This window comes from Chanodichthys erythropterus, chromosome 16, assembly GCF_024489055.1.
Source record: "Chanodichthys erythropterus isolate Z2021 chromosome 16, ASM2448905v1, whole genome shotgun sequence".
NCBI lineage: Eukaryota > Metazoa > Chordata > Actinopteri > Cypriniformes > Xenocyprididae > Chanodichthys > Chanodichthys erythropterus.
The window spans coordinates 22,146,795-22,172,487 of record NC_090236.1 but is presented as its reverse complement, the minus strand read 5'-3'; the positions used below and the strand labels follow the sequence as shown (position 1 = coordinate 22,172,487).

At 39.2% G+C, this 25,693-nt stretch overlaps 1 protein-coding gene across 1 annotated transcript; it reads left to right on the top strand.

Moving 5' to 3' along the window:
* Window positions 1–1,477: 1,477 nt before the first annotated feature.
* On the top strand, window positions 1,478–25,589 carry dipk1aa (divergent protein kinase domain 1Aa). Its single transcript, XM_067363124.1, has 5 exons — window positions 1,478–1,807; window positions 17,742–17,876; window positions 18,114–18,221; window positions 19,665–19,841; window positions 22,755–25,589. Exons 1-5 carry the CDS (start codon window positions 1,754–1,756, stop codon window positions 23,565–23,567), a joined length of 1,287 nt encoding a protein of 428 aa, XP_067219225.1. The 5' UTR covers window positions 1,478–1,753; the 3' UTR covers window positions 23,568–25,589.
* Window positions 25,590–25,693: the final 104 nt, after the last annotated feature.

Below are 25,693 nucleotides of genomic sequence, written 5' to 3'. Positions count from 1 at the left end.
TCATGAGAGAGGAAGTGAAGCTAACATTGGATTCAGACGTGCCTTGATGCCTTACTACCTTGAAATGTGTCCTCAGAAGGCAGCATTTTCCAGTTTTCGGACGCAGCCTGTGATTAACCCTGGGGCCATGGTAGATTACTCAGTTATCTGGATTTTACTGTTGACAATTTGACATGATCAAGGATTATGTTCTTCGAAGCTCATCCCGGAGTTGCTGTCATAGCAGCTATTCCATAAACTCAAACCTGCTCGGGAGCAGGCTTATTTCATGTAAACAGGATTAGATTGCATCTTTTTAAGCAGAGGCGATACTATGCCAGCCGCCCTATTGAACCCAGGACAATAATCATTTAAAATAATAATAATAATAACTTAAATTGAAAATAATATTATAATTTTAGACAGCCAGTTTTTCTCAAGAGATATTTATTCGTGAGGGACATTAGTCTATGCCGTGCATTAATTTGAATAACTATTATAACTTACTAAAAAATGCTGTCTTCTGTGCCATTAGAAAAATGTTTTTGACCCTTAAGAAAATTGTATTAATCACGTCACGTTACAAATCTGCTTCACAGGTAAAATTAAATGAATTGCTAATTACAACATTGAAATAAAGATGTAAAGCCTGTACAAATACTAGAAATCGTGAAATATTGTAAATAATTCATGTACACTGTAAAAAAGAATTGTTGGTTTAAATTAAAAAAGTAAGTTACCTGGTGGCCTGAGTTCATTGAAATTAAAAATTTGAGTTAATACAATGAAGTCGATTGGTTTAATCAACAGAAACTTAAAATATTATGTTAATTATTTAAGTTGATTTGACAAAAGAAAAAATGTTGTGATTATGAAAATTTTTTACAGTTGTAGCAAACACATTTCATTTACCTATTATAACTTTTATGTTGTTTTGATCGCTTGGCTGTGTCCTTAGAAAGATCCAGAAGTTTTTCGTCAGGTGTATGTTTTAATATGATTGTATTAACGTTGCTGTCTTGCCACCAGCCATCGCTGCTGCGGACCATGGTTTCGAGTATTGATTTCCAATGAACACACCATATAGCGCAGTAAAAATACATTCAAGATAACAAAAACAAATGTGAAATAGTTTACAAAAATTAAAGCAAGCCAAACTAATACTTTTTCCTAAAATAATATATAATTCAGATCTAGATTTCCATTAGCAAACTTCGGGCTCAGACCAATATCCTATACAGTAGGCTAATAACAACAAACAATATATAGACATGCAAAGACATTCATTGTACATGTTTATGTCTTGCATGTTGTATTTTTAGCATTTATGACTGTTGGGTGTTTGAATTTTAATGATACCTCCCAAAATGTATTATGTGCATGGTGTTCAACAGAGGGCGCCAGTAAACATGACGCACGCACAGGCAGTTCGCTCAAGAAAAAAGCACTAGCCCTACATTAGGTCGGCACAAATTGTGTACGCCTGCGCCCTTGACATGCCGCTGTCTCGCTGCTTTAAAACAGCTGCACTTGAAAGTGTTAGCCGCTGGATACCGACCCTGACGAATCGAATAACATGAATTTTTAACATAACGCATACATTTACACAGTACCCTTCGGGCAGTCTAATAATATGCACGGATATATGCTGGCCGTGAGCACCGTACGCGTCACGTAAACTTGAAGTTCGCTGGAGATTATTTCATTTTCTTATTCGCCATATGGAGACTCTGCTCTAGATATCCCACAGTCTTTGAGATGATCCATTTCTGCAATGGCGAGGGGTCTGTTTTCACGGGCCTGGCTTTCAAAGACTTACCACTTTCAGGTAACAATCCTTTTGCAAATGTATATATATATTTATATATGCTGAAATACTATTATCTCAGCGAACGCTTGATGAGGAGGAGTTTTCGCAGTAGTGTGGATGAGATCCTTTAAGGTCGAGATAATTTTTTCATATTTTTAATTTATATATTTGGTTTTTAACGAGGTAAAATCGCAGCGCAGCTGCTGCTCTAATCTGCTTTGATTTTGTCAGCTCTTGATCACCGACCCTTGTGACAGCAACTCTCGCTTTTGAACAGGCGACAGCAGTTTCAAAATATGTTTTTATGTCAGAGACATGTGGTTAGGGAATTCTTACTTAATATTTATGGAAATAATTTCTCCATTTACCCTTGAGAGGACTCGGTTGCCATGAGCTGCTCTGCTGTGAGATTAATCCCCTTCACTGGACGAAGTTAAAACGGTCTGTGTGGTGCCATATCAGCCTGTACAACTCCACAACAGGACTAAGGAGCTTAAACAAGCCAGGCTAACAGCACACATGTGCAACGGTTGTGAATAATTGTTTATGGTTCATATGTAAACTAGATGTATTCATATGAACATTTAAGATAGCAAACTATATGTGAACGCAATTAGTGTACATGGTCAAATGGCTTTAAAATGGTGGAATTATTGGAATGGCTGATGCAAAGATTATTACTTTACTTTTTGTGAAAAATACAGTAACAATTGACCCATATACACCGATCAGGCATAACAGTATGAGCACTGACAGGTGAAGTGAATAACACTGATTATCTCTTCATCACGACACCTGTTAGTGGGTGGGATATGTTAGGCAGCAAGTGAATATTTTGTTCACAAGTTGATGAGTTAGAAGCAGGGAGAATGGGTAAGCATAAGGATTTGAGCGAGTTTGACAAGGGCCAAATTGTGATGGCTAGACAACTGGGTCAGAGCATCTGCAAAACTGCAGCTCTTGTGGGGTGTTTCCGGTCTGCAGTGGTCAGTATCTATCAAAAGTGGTCCAAGGAAGGAACAGTGGTGAAACTGCGACAGGGTCATGGGCGGCCAAGGCTCATTGATGCACATGGGGAGCGAAGGCTGGCCCGTGTGGTCCGATCCAACAGAAGAGCTACTGTGGCTCAAATTGCTCAAGAAGTTAATGCTGGTTCTGATAGAAAGGTGTCACAATACATATGTACATACACAATATGTTGCGTATGGGGCTGCATAGCCGCAGACCAGTCAGGGTGCCCATGCTGACCCATGTCCACTGCCAAAAGGTCGGCAACGGTGGGCACGTGAGCATCAGAAATGGACCACGGAGACATGAAATAAGGTGGCCTGGTCTGATGAAACACGTTTTCTTTTACATCATGTGTAAGATGGCCGGGTGCATGTGTGTCACTTACCTGGGGAACACATGGCACCAGGATGCACTATGGGAAGAAGGCAAGCCGGCGGAAGCAGTGTGAAGCTTTGGACAATGCTCTGCTGGGAAACCTTGGGTCCTGCCATCCATGTGGATGTTACTTTGACACGTATCACCTACTTAAGTATTGTTGCAGATCATGTATCGTACACCCTTTCATGGAAACTGTATTCCCTGGTGGCTGTGGCCTCTTTCAGCAGGATAATGCACCCTGCCACAAAGCAAAAAATGGATCAGGAATGGTTTGAGGAGCACAACGAGTTTAAGGTGTTGACTTGGCCTCCAAATTCCCCAGATCTCAATCCAGTCGAGCATCTGTGGGATTTATTGAACAAACAAGTCCGATCCATGGAGGCCCCACCTTGCAACTTAAAGGATCTGCTGCTAACATCTTGCAGAGAACGCAGCACACCTTCAGGGTCTAGTGGAGTCCATGCCTCGACAGGTCAGGGCTGTTTTGGCAGCAAAAGGGGGACAAACCAACACAATATTAGGAAGGTGGTCATAATGTTATGCCTGATAGGTGTATTCATTGTGGAGTTAAAATATTAACTATCAAGATTGATATTTTACTGTAGACTCAGGACCGTGTGCTCTGCAAATGCTCAGTGAGTATTTGTCTGGAATTTGGGTCACATTTTATGAAATGCAGTCCATCTAGTTTGTTTAGCAGGCTGTCATTTCAAACCATTGTACACAATCTTTTTTTTGTGCTTAAAAAAGTGTTTTTAAAGGGATAGTTCACTCAAAAATGAAAAGTATTCCACAGTTTATGTACCCCTCAAGCCATCCTAGGTGTATATGACTTTCTTTACAAACACAATCAGAGATATATTAGAAAATATCCTGGCTCTTCCAAGCTTTATAATGGGTGTGAATGGTACCTTAGATTTTGAAGACCAAAAAAGTCATCCATCCATCCAGAATGTAATCCATATGGCTCTAGAGGGTTAATAAAGGCTTTCAAAGTGAAGCGATTGTTTTTGTAAGAAAAATATCTCTATTATAACTTTTTAAACCGTAATCACTGGCTTCCAGCCATATGTGAGTCTAGTTCCGGCGCAAGAGTGTGTGATGTGTGTCAGCCATTGGCAATGGACGATGTTTTTTTGACCCTCAAAGTGTCGGTAGCCATTGACTTGCATTATATGAACCACCAAGGACCACGGTTTCAGCTAAAAATCTTCTTTACATTTCTGCTGAAGAAAAAAGTCACCTACATCCTGGATAGCCTAAGGATGAGTAAATTAAAAGCAAATTTTACATTTTTTTTGGGGTTAAGTATCCCTTTTAAGGGCATCGTAAAGCTCATAGCAGACTGGCGGTTGGAGGGAAATGGTTATGGATATTCCCAAGTCATCAAACTGATATCATCAGAGAAGGAACACCATTCATGTGGGGAAGACTAAATAACTAAAGATTATGAAGACAAACAAGATTTTCTGTGGATTAACTTGGAAAGATTAATTATTCACCACGAGACTATGTGTGTTAACAAAGTAAATAGATTGAAATTTGTACTAAATGTGAAGAATCTGATAAATTGACAATCTTTTATAGGTTTAATAAAAATGTCCTCAACATAAAAATTAATTCCAGGGGTCATATCCTTAATAAAAACTTTATTTCTGACAGTGCTTACAATGATGAATGTTTTATCACACATCTGAAGTGAATTTATGTGGAAGTAGAGTTTCTCATAACTCATGACACTTCACAGCTGTACTAAAAACAAGAAAATTAAGGTGTGTGTGGTTGAGTGAATCACATCAGAAGGAATAAGCAGAAAGATGAATTGACTTGAGCTCTGTGCTGACAGTGCCAGAGCTGGTGCTTCCATGTGGGAATGCTGACTCTAGTCTGGAAAGCAGCAGGCCGTTCAGCAGAAATATCCATGAAAACACATAAGGAACAGGGAGCATGTGGAATCAGATTCTTCTGGTGTTGATGGTGTGATGGACCACTAGATGCGTTTACATGGACCCTAATCCGATTGTAATCGGATTACTAGCAGAGTTACATGTAACCATGTCAAATGGAATGAATTGGCCAAATCCGATTAATTTAATTTAATTTGAATTGTAAGAGGTGGTCTAATCCGATCGAGAGGACATGTAAACACTTGATCAGATTGAAACCCGAAACTGGAAAGTACTGCGCATGTGCAATAACTTTGAAATGGCAAAATGACGTATGACACGTAGAACGAGCTGTTGTTGAGTGAAGTGTCAAAAATGACATTCTAAAATTCCCCTTCAACTCATCTTCTGTGAAGTGGAGCAGGACAACGTCTTACCAGTCCACGTTTGGGACTCTCAACCACAGACACCTTGTTGTAGGGACATTTTTACTGCTTGATAAATATAGGCAGCATGGCACAACGGTTCATGTGCTCGTCGTCTCCTAACTACGACCCGAAATAGATAAATGAGTCCATGACATGGCATATTTTTGTCCAAGTGCATTATTTCCTCTTCAAATGATTTTTATAAATTCATGACACATATCACTTTATTCAATAAAGCCTGTTTAGTTTGAATTAATTTTTAGCATATTTAAATAACACATTATTTTACGTTTTGTTGTCTTAAACCCCCAAAATGTTCAGGTGGTGCAACTGTCCGAACAAATGAACAGACAAGAAAACTGTTTAAAATGGTGTCTGAACTAAAGACTTTCATAAACAAATTTTATATCAGTAGTTTTAAAGCTGTTGAGATAATTGAAAAACTTTTGTCTGGCAATTTGACTGTCAGGATGGCAGTGGCACAACTGCAAACATGGCACTGTTATTATGAATTGACAAGGTAATAACAGGAAACATCATAATGCATCATCTAGAGGAGGTTTGAAAAGGTTTGTAGATCTCTCTAAAATACTGGTAAAAACTTCTAATTTTAAGTATGGGTAGGTTGGTACACTTTCCATGTCAGGTGTTGTACTGCCTGACATAAGTCAAAAAATGAATTTAAACACTTTGAAATGTTATTTAACAACTGAAACTTGTTTAAACACTTTGTTCGTGACTCAAAAATATGCATTACATCAGTTTTTGAAAAGATTAAAAACAAACACTTTATTTGTCAATGATCCAAATATTAACTCTTCTCTTTAAAAGAAAGAAAAGAAGAAATCTAGGAAAATTGTATGTGCAAACAGCAGAAACTCTGTATATTTGTGCTGAGTGCACGTCAAAACTTTAATTCTGATTTGAAGCTTGTGACACACATGTGCACATTAGCGTTTATGTGAACACAACGTACGGTAGTCACTACGTCATCAGTCAGAATGAATTCAATTAAATTGAAAAAAATATATATACAGGATATTCAGCAAGAAAATAAAATGTACACCAGGATATGATTTTATCCATTGGGATTCGGGAATTGATTAGAAAAAGAAACAAAGTCTGAATGCAAGTTTGAAGTCACTTATTGGGGACTACATTCCTCATGAAACACCAGAGGTTTTCTGGCCATTGGAGGCAGATTAACCTTTAACATATGCTTGTTTATCAAGCATGTGCTTGTGCCACTTCAAAAGCTTGTTTGTCAGTGTCTTTATTCTTCATCAGCTGGAAAAAAATGTTTCTGAATGTGATTCCAACACTATCATTCTTCTTTGCTATTATGATAATATCATAAATGTTATCGTCCTTGTTGTGAACGGACCAACATGAAACGAATAAAGTCGGCATTAATTGGTAGTTGCAGTAGTCTTTTCTTTCCCTGTTGTGACATATATCCCAGTGAAACGGCATCTGGAATAAGTAAACAGTGTAAGGCGGGACTTGATAATATCCTTCGGGAATTGATTGGATCGTAGGAATTTGGGCGTTGCTTACTGAATGGAGGCAGTTCTGAATGCCAATTTGCAGTCAGTTGTAAAGGTTATTTACAGAAGCTCAATGGGGTTACGCCAGAAGATCTTGGTTACGTCAAAACTACAACCAAGCCGTTTATAGAATACATTTTCTGCGCTGCTTTTCCATTGTTTTCTACATAAACAAGCACTAGATGGACATCTTTGACCGTTGCATACTAAGGCTGGGAGAAACAAAAACAATTCACCCAACTATCGCGTTTCTTTTGTTTATTCCAGAATTGATTAATTCAAATTAAATTACTTTATTTTAGTTCTTGCTTATAGACGAGGTGGACAGAAATTTCCCACTTTTGTTCCAACAGAGGGCGAAATGTGTCATTATCTATGCATGTCACGTGACGTAATATCCCTCTCAAGCAGACGCAAGAAAGTGATGTGAAACTACCCAGCGCTTTCCAAGAAGGCAAAATGCTTCACAAATTCAATTGCAGTGTTTCCCCATACATTGATTTATTTGTGGCGGCCTACCACAATATCAACATTGACCGCCACAAATAGATTTAAACTGTTCCAAAAACTGTTCTGGTGGGATGTGTGGGAGAAGCGCTGTATCCGTTAATGTCCAGGGTACCCGCGGGGTCTTAAAAGCATTGAAAAAAACTTAAATTTGATAATCTAAAATTAAGGCCTTAATAGCCTTGAATTTGGTATACAAAGTCTTGGATTTCGTTACAAAGGTCTTATTTTTATTTTTTTAACTTTTCCTAGGATTAAGTTCATACCGTAACAAAATGAACTGTTACTAGTGTAGGCTAATAAAAAATTCATGCAGCGTAATGTTGAGTGCACCTCGCGCTCCACGTCATAGCAGTAAGCGCGAAAGCTAGCGCACCCGTTACTATGGTTACTAGGCAAGTGAGGTAAATTACTAGAGATGAGCCGGATACTCGGCTGAAACGAGTATCCGGTACGGATAAAGCACTTCTGCCGAGTACGAGTATTATACGAGTAATACGAGTCAATATCTGTGCTCGGATTGAATGAAAATCATCATTGGGTAACGTTAGCTGATTGTGTCAGCGTTCTGTGATAGTCTAGTCCAGTGGTCTCAAACTGCCGGCTCGCGGGCCATTTACGGCCCGCAACTGATCTCAAAAATAAAACATAATCAGGCCCGCTAAATTATTATTATTATTATAATTATTATTCTCTAGTACGCGTCACATACGCGGCCGCGCCGGCATTCTCCTTCTTTCCAATGCGCTTTCGCTCCCGTGGCGTCTGTCGTTGCTATGCAACCATGAGCCGCGCTCTCAACCGCGTCGCTTCTATTATGAGCGCGCGCTTGCCTAAATTACAGTAAAAGCACTCGACTTTAAGTCACGAGCGTCGTTTTAAATCACCGAAACGCGTCCGATGCTACCATGTCAAGAAACAGAAGAGTGTACAAATGTATTCAAGGGTTGTATTTGTTCTGTACAGTGTTGTTCAGTGCAAGATTTTAATTTTATTTAAGCTAGCATGAAGTAAAGGAAAACAGCCTACTTCCACTAAATGTTAAAAACTAATAACAATGAGAGATTTTTATTTTTTGGCAAAACAAAGTTGATATATATAGCTTCAGTTTTTTTTTTTTTAATTTCTGACCCCTCCATGGCATCTATGAGTGTTGCTGGTTTTGTTTCTAAATTACTAATTTTTTTTTATTCCATGCACCTTGTTGGATGTGAGAAGTTGCACCAGACTATTGCAATTAATAGTATTATATTAGTATTATTATATTAGTAGTATTACATCAATTACATTAGTAGTATTACATCAATTACATCATAGTATTAGCCTATACTATATTACACTCTGTAACAATGAGAGAGACACTGCTGTTTACATTTAGTAGACCTATGGCAAATAAAATATTTATAGTATAGGTATAAAAATATATGCCGAATTAATTATTTTCTAGGGTTCAAAATTTATACAGATTTGACATTTTCCCCTCATACTTCTGTCAGAATGGGTACGAAGTTGGCATTGAATTTCATTTAAAATGGTATTAAAAAGGTCTTAAAAAGCCTTGAATTTCATTTGGAGGATCCTGGATGTCCTGTGTAGGCCTGTACCCTGAATGTCTCACTATCATATACAGTCTATATAAGTGTGTAACACAGTTCGTATATACGGGAAGAAGGAGGCGGGAACCGGCGAACATTCAACAAAACTTTAATCTCAAAATAAACAAACAAAACGAAAGTAATGCCGGCAGACGTCCGCGAGGGTCTGCCGGCATTACTTTCGTTTTGTTTGTTTATTTTGAGATTAAAGTTTTGTTGAATGTTCGACTATTTCGGGTCGTAGTTAGGCGACGACGAGCACATGAACCGTTGTGCCATGCTGCCTATATTTATCAAGCAGTAAAAATGTCCCTACAACAAGGTGTCTGTGGTTGAGAGTCCCAAACATGGACTGGTTGGACGTTGTCCTGCTCCACTTCACAGAAGATGAGTTGAAGGAGAATTTTAATACAAACATAATAAACCATAATAAAATAAAGTCCAGGCCTGGTCCTCTCTCGTCCTTCACTGTAGTCGCTCCTCCTTTTATGCTCCCGGAGCTCCTCCGTGAGGGACTCAAGGCCGGTGCGCCTCCCAGGTGAAGCTCATTAACACTCGCGCCACCTGGTCGCCACAAAGTGTATGATTCAACTTTTCCTCATGATCTAGTGTTGAAAAACAAAACAAAGAAAAATCGCAATACATTGCAATATCGAATCACAATACTTGTAGAATCGCAATTCTTAAAAATCGCAATACATATCATATTGTATTTTGTTTTGTTCATAATTGTTAATTCAATTTACGAAATTATATTTGATTTATAAATGTTAGTTTAAACATTATGCACTTTATTGAATTTATTTAATGTGGTGCATTAATATTTTGCTCATTGCGCCCTCTTGTGGAAACAGGATACAAGCCAAAAGCTTTTTTCCTCTAACTGAAATTATGCCTTTTGAATAACTCGAATATTAGTAATTGTGGAGACCAGGGCGGGCGAGAGCCGTGAGGGAACGGCGCGAGGCCGGTGGCGCGAGTGTTAATGAGCTTCACCTGGGAGGCGCACCGGCCTTGAGTCCCTCACGGAGGAGCTCCGGGAGCATAAAAGGAGGAGCGACTACCGTGAAGGACGAGAGAGGACCAGGCCTGGACTTTATTTTATGTTATATTATGTTTGTGTGGCCGGCAGACGTCCGCGAGGGTCTGCCGGCATTACCTTCGTTTTGTTTGTTTATTTTGAGATTAAAGTTTTGTTGAATGTTCGCCGGTTCCCGCCTCCTTCTTCCCATATTTACGAACTGTGTTACATTGGTGCCGAAACCCGGGAGGAAGGAGGGACATGCTGTCGGAGAGCCCTCGCTGCTGAGGGGGATCGCGGTGCTGCGGAGTTCGGGCAGCGCGGGAGTGAAGACCGCGAGAGGCTGCCCGAAGCGGTGGTACTGGAGCCTAGTGAAAGGTGGGACGGAGAGCTCGAGGCCGTGCCCCTGGGACGAGGTGGGGTGGCTGCCGTCCAAGAGGGAGCAGAGGAGTCGCCGCCGTTCGCCGTGGGCCGGAGCCTGCTGCTGTCCGCCATAAAGGGGAGGAGCAGGGAACGGGGGACTCGCTGCCGGCTGCCCTCAGTCGGAGGAGCCATCGCCGGCCGCCAGGAGGCAGTCGAGGATCGGGCCGTCCACCGAGCGTCCAGTGCCACCACATGGCACCGCGAAGAAGAGCCTCTTGGCAGGCTGAGGACCGAGCGGCAGTGTGTCGGGGAACCGGACCAAGAATTTTTTTTTTTCTTTTTCCTCTCTCCCCTCTCTCGTCCTGTCGCTCCCCTTGCTTCCGTCTCATTTCTCTCGTCTCGTCTGTCCTTACCCCCAGGTGCGGCGGCCGCCGAGACAGGCCCCGGGGGGGAGTAGAGCGCAGTCTCAGGAGTACCCCCCGGCCTGCGAGGGGCGATGGGGGTATGTGGAGACCAGGGCGGGCGAGAGCCGTGAGGGAACGGCTCGAGGCCGGTGGCGCGAGTGTTAATGAGCTTCACCTGGGAGGCGCACCGGCCTTGAGTCCCTCACGGAGGAGCTCCGGGAGCATAAAAGGAGGAGCGACTACCGTGAAGGACGAGAGAGGACCAGGCCTGGACTTTATTTTATGTTATATTATGTTTGTGTGACCGGCAGACGTCCGCGAGGGTCTGCCGGCATTACTTTCGTTTTGTTTGTTTATTTTGAGATTAAAGTTTTGTTGAATGTTCGCCGGTTCCCGCCTCCTTCCCATATTTACGAACTGTCTTACAGTAATTTTCAAGTATAGATTTTAAATGGAGTTTTTAAGCTATTTTGACAGCCCTAAGTACTCTGGGATTTCAATGCTAGCAATTATCTTTACCCTCACTATTTTAGTTAAAGTATAGTCTTGTATAGGATGGGACCCTTTATTTTCGAAAACTTGAGCATAGAAAGCATGAAGAACGCTAATTTTGAAAACGAAAGGTTTGTCTTAAAGTGTTCTCCTTAGCATTGTGTCAGACTGGCAGATTGGCTCTGTATAGGGCTGTCAGATTGATTTCTGAAAATGGGCCCAGGGCTACATTTATGTGTGAAATAACTTCTCCTGAGATAATTGTTCAGGACTGAAGCTGCTTGTAAGCCAAAGCAGTTAATTAAGCCATTTCAGCAGCCAGACAGCAGTTTGCTGAACTTCTTTTCACACTGAATAGTGCTTGCGAAGGTTTAGAGGAAACGCTATACATAGTAATGTGGAGGTTTGGGCTGGTCGCAGACTCGCAGATTTGCGGCTCTATGCTTGGACACCACCCTCATAGTCCTCAGTGACCTATCTACTCCATAAAACAGACTAGCGTGATTTGGCAGCAAGGAGCCTAGTCTGAAACAAGCTCCATTGAGACATATGTTCGGGGAATCTGGCATTTTCCTCAGTGTATTGCCACACATTCATCTCGTCATAATTACACACATCTGGATGGAGTTTTTCCTGGAGATTTTCCTGGACTTCTTTTGTACAAGTTCATATGCTGGACATGATTGCTTCTTTTCAAAAGGATTTGAAGCTATGTAGCAACTTCTCAGCCTTAAATCAGGATGTTTGTAAAGTGACACTACAGGTTGTTTAATACAAAGGGAGGGGGAAGGGAGGCTTCCACAGTGTCTGAACTTTATTAGATGACATACTTTTCCTGTTGACTCTCTGAATAAGGAGAAAACTGTTTTGTGTGTGGCATTAGAGGGGAGGGGCATTCCAGAAAGCAGGTTATGCAACATACCTGGTTTACGGATAAGTATGTGGATAAACTTAAAAACTGAGTTAAAGGATTAGTTCACTTTGAAACGAAAATTAGCCCAACCTTTACTCCCCACAAACCATCCTAGGTGTATATGACTTTCTTGTTTCTGACGAAGACAATCGGAGAAATATTAATATATATCCTGATGCATCCATGCTTTATAATGGCAGTGATAGGGTTCAATGAGTATGAGCTGAACAAAGTGCTTCCATCCATCCATCATAAATATGTGCTCCACACATATTAACGAGTGTTAATAAAGGCCTTTTGAAGAGAAGAGATGCGTTTGTGTAAAAAAAAAAAATACATATTTAAACAAGTTATGAAGTCGAATATCGAGCTTCCACCAGACCGCCTTCCATATTCAGCGTACTCAGAAAGTGTAAACCTCTTGCAGTTCACAAAGCTTATGCTGCGTCATGCGCCTTCCCTATTCAACTTAAGGAAAAAGTGTAAGTGACACGACGCCAGTTTACACTTTCTTTGTAACTTGTATACGGAAGGCGGTCTGGTGGAAGCTAGATATTTGACTTCATAACTTGTTAAATATGGATATTTATTTTACACAAACACATCGTTTCGCTTCAGAAGGCCTTTATTAACACTCCGGAGCCGTGTGGAGCACATATTTATGATGGATGGATGTGGATGGAAGCACTTTGTTCAGCTCATACTCATTGAACCCTATCACCGCCATTATAAAGCTTGGATGCGTCAGGATATTTATTAATATTTCAGCAATTATGTTCATCAGAAAGAAGAAAGTGATATACACCTAGGATGGCTTGAGGGTGAGTAAAGTTTGGGGTAACTTTCATTTATTTCAAAGTGAACTAATCCTTCAGGCTATGCAAGTAGCCATAGCAACTTACTCTATGAGACCAGATTATGTTACAGGGTTAGTTTACTTTAGAGGTATTCAGAGCCCTTTTCATGCCTTATTGATGAGTGATTTTGCATACATATGTGATGTCACAATAAATGTAGAAGTAAAATGGCTAAACATAAACACTTGTACAGCCATATCTTTGCAAGCACATACTGTTTTTTACTTAAGTCAATCATTTTTTTTAACTAATATATTTAGCCTATCATCAACAAATGATATAATTCTTGTTCACAGTAATAAAAAAACTGAAGATTAACAAAATAATTGCACAACTGCCCATTAGGTGGCGATATGCGATAAGAACGTAAATTGACATTAAACAAAAGAAGTATGGCACCTTCTTCTTAGTGTTCGTTTCCATGGTGTGACTGTGCTGAATTCAGTGCTCTGTTGTGCTTTCACAATGATCATACTTTGGGTTGACTGAACTTACTCCCAGTCACGTTTTTGGAACCGGCATACCCAGAGTATGCAAGGTTTGGTTTGATGAACTGAAAGTTCAGAGTGTATGTGATCCTAAGTTAACCCAGATATCAGAAATACCAAGTCCTGTTGGATCCATATAGCTCAGAGCATGTACTCTGAGTTTGGGTCACTTATAATGTGCATTTGCGAAGGCAACGGGTGCAAATCACTTTCCCAAAATTGTAATGAAAAGCACTTATAAACCGGCAAGTTTGATGTGCTGCAACAGCGCTTCGGCAAACCTAGTTTGAGTCCCGGCTTGTTCCTTCCCCGATCCAATCTCCTATCCCTCGCTTCCTGTCTCAAACTGTCTTATCAAAATACTATCAACAATTTAAAGATTAAAAAATAGAAGGAAATGTTAAGTCCTAGCTTAAAGTGATGCGAGGACTGTATTGTCTGGATCTTCAATCAGCATGTGAGAGTAATTATGAGAGTTTGAATGATATACGAGTCACAAGGGAGAACATTTCAGACAAATCTAATTTGGACTTTCAAAGACTGAGTACTTCTGGGAAACTAACCTGTAATCATGTCTGAAGGAAACCAGTATTTACCTACCAGCTTCTTTGCAGTTTTCTCCTATAAAGTGTGACTGGGATTTCTGAGTTATGGAAGGAAATAAAATCTGAGCTTGCTATTGTATTACAGAAGCAGTACCTCAAGCCCACATAATGTGTCTTCTACTACTTCATGAGTCACATTCTTAAAGCTGAAGTGTGTAATAATTTGTGTGCCACTAGTTGCACCAAACAGAATTGCAAAAGTAATATTGGTCAACAAGTAGCCGTCCCAAACTTGCACCATTGGTTGAGCCAGTGTTGCTGTTCTGGACCAGTAAAACAAAGCAAGTTATTTAAATTCACTTATTTTAAGAGCTGTATGTCTTAGATCATGGATAGGTATGAACTATAATTGCCTGTAATCAATTCACTGTACTTCCAGATGTGCTTTAATAGCACCTCCTTGTGGAATCTCCAAACAGCAAATGCACAGAATTTAGACATTGTGCCGAGAATAGACATCTCAAAAGTCTAAAGCAATGAATTATTACTAACAAAAAGAGTACATTAAGCTTTGCCCCACTTCATTTATATGGACCTCCAGTACATACACCTACAGTGTGCATGTATACACCCACAGATATCAAAACTGAAAGTGATGTGTAGCCAAGTATGCTGTCCCATACTCGGAATTTGTGCTCTGCATTTCACCCATTCAAGTGCACACACACAGCAGTGAGTATTGAACACACACACACACCGAACACACACCTGGAGCAGTGGGCAGCCATTTTTACACCCAGGAGCGATTGGGGATTAGGTGCCTTGCTCAAGGGCAGTTGTGGGTAGTGAGAGTGGAAGATGGCACTGTTCATTTACTCCCCCCACCTACATTTCCTGCTGGTACTGAGACTGAACCCGCAACCTTCGGGTTACAAGTCTGACTCTCTTACCATTAGGCCACAACTGTACCATACTTTCACCCAGGCCCACCCTGGCATGAAAATGGCATAATATGTAGCATGCAGCTTTAGTGTATACATAAAAATAGAGCCTATAGAGTACCCCAGGGATGACGTGTTTTTGTAGGCCAACCCGGACGTTAGCAGCGCACGGGTTCCCTCGGTTGAAAGCCTATGCATTTTTCCCATAGACTTTTGGAACATCGCAGAAAATAAGCTCTGTGTTTAACAAAGGGTTATGACACTTACACGTTTTGTCTATTAAGATAATCTTTACAAGTGAACACAACATTTATAGATTTTGAAGCCTAAATAAAGTCGTCAGATATAAAAGGCTAACAGTAGGCTATAAACGGACTACAGCACACCATGGTCACGGATCAACGTCGTCACCACCAAGCTTCCTCAAACTTGATTTAGAAAACAACTTTGTTTAAAAACATACTCGCTGATTATGATCTGTGCTGTTATGAATACTTTTCCACTTTTTCATGAGAAATGCTGTCCAAATGTCCCGTTTTTAATGATGACGTCTAAAGTCCCCGCCAAAGGAAGTAGTCCCTTTTAGCAATTTGTTAGCAACCGCCGATTTTAAGACACAGTAAAAATTTAAAAAATCACAAGTGGGTTATAACTGGTGTGTTTTATGTCATAGATCAAAATGTGAAAGTATTTAGAGGCTTTGTTAACCACAGACCTTATTTCAGGCGATTTAGCAAAAACCCATTCAAAAAACCCATAGACTTTACGGCGTTGGAACCAGAAGTCCTAAAATGCTAATGCGCTTCCGGGTTTTGCCTACAAAAATGCGTCATCCCTGGAGCACTCTATAAACACCTACACCAACGAATTACCAATTGTCAATGAAACATGCTATATAAATAATATAATTGCCTTGCCTTTATACTTGACCTGAAGATTTATAATGATTTACAGCATTTGCTAAGTAATTAGGTAATTGATTTGACTCATTTTTGATAAATTTGGCTCTACTAGCCGACTAATATATACCTTTTAATATACCTTATAATGTACACAATATTGTTCAGATGTTTGGGGTCAGTAAGATTTTTCTTATTTCATATGTATATTTAGAAAGGACACATTGATCAAAAGTAAGGTGGAGACCGGGAATGGTTCCTGTATCAGTTCTTTTAAGCCAGTACGTTCAAAATGTGATTATTAGCTACAAGTGTCTGCTATTAAATGACATATGTTGCACCAAACAACATATCAGTTCTAGCATTTCTAACTGGATATCACAGCCCATTCATTATCAAACTAAAAATGCAGTCATCCAAACAGCATGACCCACCGCCTTACCATCACATTGTGTTATTCCAAACAAATAATTGCGCATATGAAGGATGCTGTTTTACATATTGGGACATGAGTGAAGTACAAATCCTTGTTTGCATAATAAATAATAGTTTAGAATCAAAATACATGCAAATATGGAAACATTTGGGTTTGTGGCGAATGAGAGAGGAGCCCAGTGCCAGTTTCAAGTTTTGCTTTAAATAAATTAGTTTAGCGTGTAAAATAAATGCTTTTTTGTAATGAATGCCACTATTTTTAATTTTTATTTTATTTATTTATTCTTTTATTTTATAGGCTACTATTATTTTTCATATTTGTTTTGTTCTGAATACTGTTAAATTTAAAGGATTTGTTGAGTGAGGGGAAATAAAATGCAGGTTTATAATGTTTGGAAACATTTTGATTTATTTATTAGTATTTTAAATTATTTTTGAATGTAATAATAAAATGTGAATGAAACATTGACGCAATTTATTTATTTATTTCTCTCAACAACTTCCAAGTGCAACTTATTTTCTGGAAAATGCCGTATTATTGAAATGTACATATTTACATATGGGGAGCATTTGCACCAATAAAACAAGCATATTGTGTTCATTACTCCTACCCGCATTAACTTTGGGGTTACTTAAAAGGGGTCTGTGGCCCCAAAAAGTTTGAGAACCCCTGAAGCCTTTTACTTTAAACTGCTGTAAAACTTGATTAGCCAAAAGTGACATGGTAAAGCTTTGGTGATTGTAGTAACCACAGCATTTTCATTTCTGTGACATAAAGAGCTTCATGCAGTTCTTTTTGTAGTTCAAAATCCTTGTGTGCAAGAGAACCAACAAAAGCACCCTCTAGTCTAGGGTTTCTGTCACACTTAATTAAATTAAGGACTTAATTAAAATGTATTATTGTAGCAGGTGACTATTGTCTTTGCTTTAGTTAAGTGTGATCAAATTGTGGCTGTACTTATTTCTTGACCCATTGGCTGGTAGTTAGAAAATAAATGGTTTGTGGACTGTTGATGGATGTATTTCTTTGGATATGTTGTATCAGGATGTTTTTTGTTGGTGCTTTATGACATGTATTGACGTATGTTATTCAGTCTCTTTTTGAAATTTGACTAAGTAATAAACTACTAGTAAATATTTGACTTCTAGTGTTCAGTCAGGATTTGAGTTTACTTTGAGCTTGGACTGTGTTAAAGTTCAGAGACACAGGCTTATGCTTACTTTCTGCTTCTTTTCCCACAGGTTCGCCTGTCCTATACTCGAGTGAAGTATCTCTTTCTCACATGGCTTGCTGTATTTGTGGGCAGTTGGGTTGTGTATGTGCAATATTCTACTTACACTGAGCTGTGCAGAGGACGAGAATGCAAGAGCATCATTGTGAGTATGGCCCTCTGTGACCGTTGCATTCATTTCAGTTTGGGTGAACTATAACTTTAAGCCTTAAATGAGAGTCAAAAAACATTCATATACTACCCAACCCCGAGCCCCTGGTGATGTAGTAAATATGTTTCTCCTGTATTTAAGCCATTACACATCATCTTATTGAAATGCTTCCACTTGTTCGACAGAATGTCACTTAGATGCTTATTGAAATAGAGCTCCCTTTTCCAACAGTGTGACAAATACAGCAAAGGTATTATTGATGGATCTGCCTGTAGCAGCCTGTGTGAAGAAAGCTCACTATACTTTGGAAGGTGCCTCTCCACCAAGCCAAACAATCAGGTATGACACAATAAGGCTATGTCCACATTAAACTGTTCTTTCATTTCAAAACTCCATCTACACTAACGTTTTTAAGCATTTTTTAAGTTTCTTGTCTACACTGAAATATCTGAAAATTGCTTCAATCACTTTTCTGTGCATGCATAAAAGCTCACTGAGGTGATACTGAGAGACCAGACATCATAATATTCTCATGCTATTCTTCTGGCACAATCACTTGGTTGCACTAAATTATTAGGTTGCACTCAATCACCGTTCCATATATTGTATACATAACGCGACTTGAATGGCCCCTAAAACATAACTAGTTGTCATGTTTTGCTGAAGGACAGCAACCGAGTAATTATTCTTTCATTTCTGCAAGGAATATGATGTGAAGATAACAAAATAACATTTATCTTTAGCAACACTGTGAAAGTGAAAAGCAAGCACAATGCCAGTGCATATGCCTCATCATTTTCAAATACCTCAGTTTTCACTGTCGATGCTACAACAAGAAAATGCTGTTTTCAAATTTATCCACTTTGGAGAGATTCTTTAAAAAGATCATTTTCACTGGACAAAAACAGCATCTTGGTGTGGACAAAAGGCCAAAACATGGAGAGAGAAAAAAGGCATTTTTAAATTTATCCGGAAGCCACACTCACTATAGGCCCTAAAATTGGGGAGTCATTCCAGCAGAGTCTACCACTAATGCTGCCTTCACGTGCTATTGGAAGTATCATAAATACGACTTTACTAGTAAAAAAAAAAAAGGACAAGCCTCTCAAGTCATATTAATTACTGGGAAGCTGAGGATAATTTTGATTACTTAGTTGGACGGGCCATAAACTCTAAACATGGCTGAGGGGAGAATGATTGCAGCTGACTTCTTATTTTTATTATGCATTTATATAATCGCCTTGTCTTGTTATTTAAGTAGTGCATATTTTCATACATGAATAATCATTTGAAGCGTATTGTATGTTTTATAAACACAGCGAAAATAGCCTGTATTTGACTGAAATTCCAGAATCGTCAGCAAGCTGACTATCTAGATTGCATTGTGAATGTTTATATGGTTGTCAAATGTCAGTGAGTGGGATGCTAAATATAATTTTGGCTTTAATAAGATTCTTCCAAATAAATAGGCAAGAATAAACCTGGTGTCCTCCATGATTTCTGTTCTTTCCGACATTAAATCATTTGAATGCGTCAAGCTCGTAATCACGACTTCAGAAGTGGGAAGTAGGAAATTTCCAATAGCACATGAAGGCAACATAATTAAACACCTGAACCAGCAAATCAAGGTGTTCAGGATCACTAAAAACTTCCAGGCAGGTGTGTTGGAGCTAAACTCTGCAGGAAGGAGGCCCTCCAAGAGCAGAAATGGACACCTCTGCTCTAAAACCACATACATCTCAGTACTGTCATGCTGACAGTGTGTTCATCCACTACTCTTAGGTCTATACAGGCAGCTGGGGTGACCAGGACGGCATCATTAAGTGTCAGCTGAGTGACGTCCTGCACTATGAGCTGGGAGAGGAGCTGGAGCCAAAGAAGGAGATCGCACTCTTTGACAAACCCACTCGAGGAACCTCTGTAGAGAAGTTCAAAGAGATGGTTGCCAGTCATTTGAAGGTTTGGAAACTTTTTCTTTGTTTTAGAAAATTGTTAGTGCACATTTAAAAGTCCTTATCACAGCATTAAAGAGAGAATGCACTGAGAATTATTATTATTATTTTTTAAAAACACTTTGTCTGCATTGTTTGAGCACTCAATTCTTTAAAGGAAAGCCACGATCAGATTGAAGTTACATAATCCACCTTTCATTTCATTTCATCAAGTCGGAATGTAATGGACATACCAACAGATCTTTTCTTTCTAATTATGACGTTAATCTGAGTGAAATGAATTATCGAAAAATAAAACATGTAGGGCGAGGGCTTGGTTCTATTCACCGTCTCTTGATTGGATGGAAGCAGATCTATGAATGTCAGACAAATCAAGTTATGATGATTTGATTACAAAAGCTACTTAAACATGAAATGTGCATGGATAAATTGTTCACAAAGAAGATCAATAACTTGCATATATAAATAAATAATATAGATGAATTTCCATTGCAGCATTGTAGAGAATTGCAGCAACTTCCCACAAAATTCAAGCATGCCATTCTGCTTTCATAACTTGCTCACAAAAGGGACTAAAAGGTACAGTCAGCCCCGGTAGTATGAGGAAGTTTTAAAAGTGTGATATCCAGGCCTGGAAATGTCAAGGAAGTTAATAAAGGAAGTTCAGGAAATTTCTATAGAACATATTTTTTTCCTAGTTTTTCTAAAGTCTCTCTATATATAGGATCTATATAAAATGATTTTAAAGGGTTAGTTCACCCAAAAATGAAATTTTTGTCATTAATTACTCACCCTCATGTCATTCCACACCTGTGAGACCTTCGTTCATCTTCAGAACACAAATTGAAATCCAAGAGGTATATGACTCCTCCTTAGCAATTTAACCACAACTTTTAAGGTCCAGAAAGGTACTAAAGACGTTGTTAAAATAGTTGACTTGACTGCAGTGGTTCAACCTAAATGTTATGAAGTGACTAGAATACATTTGTGCGAAAAAAAACAACAAAAACGCCGGCTCAGTATTGGCAGGCGCTGTTCACGTGATCAGCACAACGCATGCGTGTGATGCTGATGCAGGAGCTGGCCAATAATGAGTCGGTGTTCTTACATAGAACCTGGAAGCGCTGAACGTAAACCATGTGTGAGAATGACATAGAAGAGAAGATAATTCATTCATATAATTCATCAATTCATTATTTTTGTTTTGTTTTTACTAACAAAAAGTATTCTCGTCACTTCATAAAATTAAGGTTGAACCACTGCAATCACATCTGCATTTTAACCCTTTCGAGCATGAGTTTAAAATATTCTAACTGTCCCCCCAGAGTGAGTTTTTTTAAGGCGACCGTTATTTTAGAACGTTTCCCTTTAATGTTTCCATAGCGACGCGTCTTGCGTGTCACGAGCGCTGAGCGCAGCCACAATAACGCTGTGTGACAGTTGGATCGCTATTATTTTGTTTTTCCTTTTTTATTTAAAATATTCACAAACTTGCTTACCATGTCTGATATTCCGATCCTCAAATATGTGTAAGTGAGTGTGTTTTGTCGTTTAAAAGCCTTTATAAATGATCTTTATCTTGATCTATAACGCAAGATGGGCGCCGCCATCTTAGTTTGCCCCTCAATACGCAGAGTCCTGTCAGTCGGATTTACAGCAGGTGAATTCATCAGTTTTTCCCGAAATATATGCAAGTAAGTGGCTGGTGAACTGGAAGAATAATAGAGTAAACTTTGTAGTTATTTGGGCCCATTATGTGTGTCTGATATGAATAAATGTCGGCAAATTGTTTATGAATGGATTGTTATTGCTCCTTCCACTGATGTCTGACATCAGTGTGTATTTTATAAACTCTAAATATATTGTTTTAATGCTACTTATGCGTATTTAAATGTCTGAAACCTTTAAAAGAAACATTATGTGGCTGAAAACACTGCATAGCTGTGATATATGACAAGAGCTGCGCGCGTCCGTCTCGCAGCCAGAGCGCAAAAGCAGTTTGAATCTGGCAGTTATGTGACCTCGCTGAACGTTCGAAATCCCATATGTGGGACCGTACGCCCAGGGGCACAGAAATAAAAATCCCATATGTGGGACCGTACCGCTCAAAGGGTTAACGATATCTTTAGTACCTTTCTGGACCTTGAAAGTGGTGGTTAATGAAGATACCTAAGATATCTCTCAGATTTGATCAAAAATATCTTCATTTGTGTTCTGAAGATGAACGATGGTCTCATGGGTGTGGAATGACATGAGGGTGAGTAATTAATGAAAGAATTTTCATTTTTGGGTGAACTAACCCTTTAACCATGCTTATCCAATCATCACAAACAACTCATGGAAAAACTTGTAAATTCATTGATCAGGAATTTGGAGAACCTTTATCTTAAGAGTTTAGCTTTGGCTAATTAAGGTCCAGCTAATCAAGGTCTTCAGGATTACAAGAAGCCTCCAGGTAAGCGTGTTGGGGCAGGTTGGAGCTGAACTCAGCACGACATCCCTGCTTTAACGCTTGGTCCAAACCAGAGTTCAATTGCTCCCCCCTCCCCTGGATTTTGTAACAACTACACAGGAAAAGGCAGCAAAATGAGTACTTTGTAAAACTCACCTTTGTACTGTGAATCTTTGTTTTTGACGAGTCGACACAGAACAACACTTGCATCTTTCTGCAGTGAATGTTTTGCAAAAGTTCCAAAGAACACCAGTTCCTAAAGATGGGCAGATATGAGACATGCACTGCAAACAGCAAAATAAATGATTAAGTCCCATTTGTAGGAAAGCATTCACATCACTGTCGAACCTGGGTTTGCACCAAAATTAGTAGTGTGAAAGCACCCTTTATAAGCTTTGGCTTAAAGGAAAAATTAAAGGATCTGTAGGATATCATAAAATCAGTCAATTCCTTGTTTTGTTCCTACAGGCGAAAGTTGGAGAGCAAGCCAACCTCCCCAGTTTGGTAAGCCTGATTCTTTCAGTGGCGGACAGCAATAAAGATGGCCACATCTCTCTGCCCGAAGCCAAGTCTGCCTGGGCTTTGCTGCAGCTCAACGAGGTTCTGCTGGCAGTGGTGCTCCAAGGCCGAGAGCACACACCTAGACTGTTGGGCTTCTGCGGGGACCTGTACATGGTGGAGCGGGTGTCTCACGCTCCGCTGTACGGCCTCAGTCTGCCGTGGCCCATGGAACTATGGATCCCTACGGGCATGCGGCGAAGCATGGACCAGTGGTTCACTCCTTCCTGGCCCCGCAAGGCCAAGATCTTTATCGGCTTGCTGGAACTTATAGAAGACATCTTCCACGGTACCTTTGGGAGCTTCTTAATGTGCGACATGAGAGCCAGTTCTTTCGGGTACACCGATCGTCACGACCTCAGGCTGGTGGACGGGCGGCGCGTAGTTGCCGAGGAGGCCTTCAAACAGGCCATGATCCTTCAGCGCTGTGAGGATGATGAGGACTGCGTGTACGGTGTGGACTGTAGGACTTCATGCGACCGCGCAGAACACCGATGCATGCCCGAGGTGGCTCAGCCCAACCTGGCCAGGGCCTGCAGAGCTATGAAGGATTACCTCCTACGAGGAGCTCCCTTCTATATACAAGAAGAGCTGGAGAAGCAGCTGTATGCCTGCATGGCTCTCAAAGGTTCAGCCGAGCAGATGGAAATGGAGCATTCGCTCATTCTCAACAACCTCAAGACCCTGCTGTGGAAACAGATCTCGCACACCAATGACTCCTGAAGGAAAAAGATGCGCTGGTGACTACATTCAGATTCCTGAATGTCTTCTGAAGCACTTCAGGCCATTGTGGATCTGGCTGGAAATTACAATGCTGGTAGGAAAGTGGCTGGAAAAAATGCTGATGGCAATATTCAGTGCTGCTTTGAAACTAAAGTTCTCTTTAGGAGGAGGTAGAATTAAATCTGTGAGATTTTGCTCAGGCTCAACTTTAGAGTAACGTTCACGTCCGTCTCGTGTTCATGTCTTCACTCTTTGTCATACACGATTGATCAGTGATCATGTTAATTTTACACTTCCTTCAGATGTTATGAAGGAGCAAATGACGCTAACTTTGCATCCATTGTTGGATGTTAACATAGAAAATTAAGGAATGTACTCAGCACCGACTGTGGTTGTGTGTCTCGTATTGTAATGTTTGTCACATGAGCACAGCAAAAAGAGCCATAAAAGAGCCATTTTGAAATGGACATATTAATCCAATGCCTTGATATGCATGTTGCCAGTGAGTGTGTGTGTTGTGTGGGTTTTTTTTTTTTTTTATTATTTCGATGCTTGTGTGCGGAAATGCCTCATTCCTTGTACTTGGATAATTCTTAGAAATAGCCAGACTGCATCACACACCTATGACCTGAAGGTAACACTTTACAATAAGGTTCAATTTGATAACATTAGTAGCTAACATGAACTAACAATGAACAATATTTTTAAAGCATTTTTTAATCTAGATTGTTTTAAATATACTTACTAGAGCTGTCAAACTTAATGTGTTAACCCTTGTGATTTTTTTTCCAGTTCAACCCGTTAAAAATATTTAATGCAGCATCCATTTTTTTCCATCATAATTTGGCTAATGTTACATTATATGATCATGCTCTTGTTACAAACGCTTTTAAATCATTCAAGCGCCACACGACAAACGCATTGTCTGTGAATGTTGTCTGACAAATGACTCGTGTGCACAGAAAGACGCGGTGCCGGTATCGAGCTATGTCTGTCATTAATGTTAATCAAAGAACAAAGGTAACAGAAAATTGCAGCTTTAATAAGGAGTAATCTATATTTCATTTATTATTTATGCAGTGTAGACTGTAAAGTGTTTGATAACTTTATTCAGTTTCTGTATATTTCCATTAGACAGGTAGGAAGGCCACAATATGACATTTATTATAATGGGTTTATTTGAAAATTGTTAAGTTCACTTAAATTATTTTTTTAAAGCCTAATTCATGTTAAAATTGATGACTTTCAGTTATACTGTAATGTTGAATGTCTATAATTAATGTTTAAAAAAAAGAGACATCAGTACCAGTGATACTGGCCTCATTCATAAGATGCCATTCAAATATTTAAAATGGTCTTTAAGTTGTTTATACATTCATTTAAAGAGTAACTGTGAAATCATTACAATATAAAAATATTAAAGTTTTTAATTGCGATTGTTAGAAAAAATGTGCGTTTTTTTTTGTTTTTTTTTATAGATTGACAGCACTAATACTTACACGTTAACATTTCAAGTTGTATTAATTAATAATGTATTACAAACATAAATTACCATTGAACACCAGCTTAACATTAACCTAGAATAATAAATGCTGTAAATTTAGTTTGTGATACATAATGAATTAATGAATTTAATCTTCTTGAAAAGTGTTACCGATCCAAATGTTTACAAGAATGAGTTTCATGATTCTTGCTAAAGGAAGGAAGCCTCTCAACTATGAAATTTAACAGCATTGATCATTATATTTCTAATCATTTTAGATGTTGGGTTTACAATTTATACTCCTTAGGCATGTCTAGTGAAAACCATCTTGGTATGGTAAAAATTTGATTTTAATCTAAAACAATATGAAATGCCTATCATCAGAGTCATGATTCTTAAGGTACGAATGAATGAAGAGATAAAAGGGTGCTTCATGTTTTTTCATCAACCATTTTTCAGTGGGATGTTTCAGATTGTACATTGTCAGACTGCTTCGGTTTTGTGTATTCATAAATCTCACTGCTGCTGATTGAGTTAAATGGAGATTTTTATAAGTTTTGATTGCATGACTTTGCACATTAAAAGTGTTTCAAAAAACATCTCCCGGATCAGTCTTTATTGTCAAATCTACATCATCTCATGT

Bases quoted from the DNA above. Each gene is read 5' to 3' on its own strand.
- dipk1aa (XM_067363124.1), top strand. From the start codon at position 1,754: ATGGCGAGGGGTCTGTTTTCACGGGCCTGGCTTTCAAAGACTTACCAC. The intron at 17,877-18,113 runs GTGAGTATGGCC...CTTTTCCAACAG, and splicing joins GAGAATGCAAGAGCATCATT to TGTGACAAATACAGCAAAGG. The intron at 19,842-22,754 runs GTTTGGAAACTT...TTGTTCCTACAG, and splicing joins TGGTTGCCAGTCATTTGAAG to GCGAAAGTTGGAGAGCAAGC.